The sequence below is a fragment of the Ailuropoda melanoleuca genome, chromosome 9 (genome assembly GCF_002007445.2).
Source record: "Ailuropoda melanoleuca isolate Jingjing chromosome 9, ASM200744v2, whole genome shotgun sequence".
Taxonomy (NCBI): domain Eukaryota; kingdom Metazoa; phylum Chordata; class Mammalia; order Carnivora; family Ursidae; genus Ailuropoda; species Ailuropoda melanoleuca.
This window is the reverse complement of record NC_048226.1, coordinates 69,961,066-69,963,029: the sequence shown is the minus strand read 5'-3', so window position 1 is coordinate 69,963,029 and position 1,964 is coordinate 69,961,066. Positions and strand designations below refer to the sequence as shown.

General features: G+C 71.9%; 2 protein-coding genes across 2 annotated transcripts in view; both read left to right on the top strand.

Annotated features, from left to right (window-relative positions):
* The first annotated feature begins 549 nt into the window (after positions 1-549).
* The window catches only part of KLF10 (Kruppel like factor 10), a 6,418-nt gene continuing 5,003 nt past the window's right edge, over positions 550-1,964 (top strand). Inside the window, exon 1 of the mRNA XM_002922604.4 lies at positions 550-912. Coding sequence (XP_002922650.2) covers positions 877-912 — 36 coding nt within the window. The 5' untranslated portion in view covers positions 550-876. The remainder of the gene's footprint in view (positions 913-1,964) is intronic.
* On the top strand, positions 920-1,958 carry LOC117803783. The gene is given in 2 exon segments (XM_034668408.1): positions 920-1,341; positions 1,344-1,958. Coding segments are annotated over 2 exon segments (732 nt in total). The 5' UTR covers positions 920-1,160; the 3' UTR covers positions 1,895-1,958.

The window sequence follows — 1,964 nt, the reverse complement described above, 5'->3', positions numbered from 1 at the left end:
GCACTGCTGCCTGCAACCCAGAAGGCGAGGGCGAGCCCGCGCCGGTGGCCGGGGCGTGGGCGGGGGGCGCAGGAGCAGGTTTCGGCTCAGTGACAGGGTTCCCACCCCCTGCCCTCCCCGCCTCGGTGCTCCCCACAGCTCAGGGAAGCAAAACCCAGCAAACGCTCGAGAAAGGCAGCTCAGTCGGTCAGCGGGCTCTGCTTTCTTGCTAGACGCCTAAGAGGACGGCGCTTCCAAATGCAAATCTCTTGGCTCGGGTGCCTTGGCTAGCAGCCGCCACCTCCCCCGCCCGGCTGCCCGGCGTCCCGCCCACCCCGCGGCGGGCCGAGATGGGGCCCCGAGCGGGGGGACGGGGCGGAGCGGGCATCCCTCCCCATCTCCCACGTGGGGCCGGCCCTCCGCAGTGCCTGGGCGCGCCGCCGCCGCGCCTCCGGGCTAGGCCCCCGCCCGCGGCACCGCCCCCTAGGCCGGGGCGGAGGAAGGCAGGGGAGCGTGGGCGAGGGGTGGGGGGCGTCACTGAGTCAGGTGGCGGCGGGAGTTCCCTCAGGCAGGGCCGAGGGAACACGCTGCCGGGGATTGTGTACACGCTCCACTGACACAAGCTTCACGCTGCCGGGCAGCCGCTGATCACGCGTGGCCCCGGGAGCCCATTGGCCGGCGCCTCACACACCTTTGTCGCTGATTGGCTGGCCTCAGGCTCCGCCCCCACCCCCGCCCGCGGCGCGGGGCAGGCGGAGAGGCTACCTGAATGGGGAGGGGGCAGACGGCGCGGAGCGCGGCGGCGGCGGTAGCGGCGTCGAGTGTCTCCGGGCGTCCGTCTGTGGCTAAGCAGCATAGTAGCCAGTGAGCTCGCCGCCGGCGGCCAGGCAGCCAACCATGCTCAACTTCGGCGCTTCTGTCCAGCAGGCTGCGGTAAGTCACCTGGGGATGCCCCTGTCCTTCCCTTCCTCGCTGCGTCTGAGGGGCCAGCCCGGGCACCAACCCCGAGCCCTTGACATCAGCGGCGCCAGAGGACCGGGGCTGCATTGGAGTCGTGGGGGAGGAAGGGGCTTTCTGCCTGCACACTGGGCATTGGCGAGGGCGCGTGTGTCACGGAGTGGGTCAGGACAGGAGGGTTGGGATCTACAGACGAAGGGACAGGGGTTTTTGTTCAAGGTGCAATGAGGAGGGGAAGGGGCAGCTCCGCTGGGAGACTTGAGGTAGGTGAGGGGGAGGCTGACTGGAGGGGCGCGAAGAGTGAGGAGGGGGCTGCTGCCCTGGCAGCGAGGACAGGGGAAGGTGTGGAAGGGAAGTGGCGGGGGGGGGTGTGTGAGAAGGGGGCTACCCTGCACCTGGCACCCGGGAGAGATGCCGCCGTCTGGATCAGGAATGCGACCCAGGGCGGGAGGGGGCTGCTTACTGGCATTTGAGGGGCGGGGTGTCCACAGGAGAGGAGAGGGGCTGCCCCTCTCGGGGGTCTGAGCGGAGGCTTGTGGTACTGGGGTTGCTCAGCAGACAGCCGGAGGCTGGGGGAGGGGGCGCCCGGCGTGGGCGCGGAGCAGTGGCACGTGGGCCCCGGACCGCCCAGGGGGGACGCGGAGGTGCGCCCCCAGACGTCGGCAGGGGACTCCCCATCCCCCGCGGGAGCAAGTGGCCGCCTTTTCAGGACCCCCTGGGAGGGGGTGTAGGGAGCTGCCTTGGGGATGAGAGGGTGGAAAGCGAGAACCAGCAGCGGGGCGGGGGGAGCCGGGGCCGCGAGACGCGGGGGCCGCGGGCCGTGGGGCCGCGTGTCTGGAGCCGGAGGCTGTGGGGGCTGCACGTCTGGGAACCTGTGGAGACTCGGCGGGCGGAGATGGAGCTGCCGGAAACCGCGGGGAGGGGGCGCAGCGTCTGCGGGAAAGACGGGGTGGTCTGAGGTCCCGCGGGCGGCGTGGGCGGGAAGCGCCGAGGGCTCGGCCGGATCCCCGGGGGCTGCGGCCGGGAGG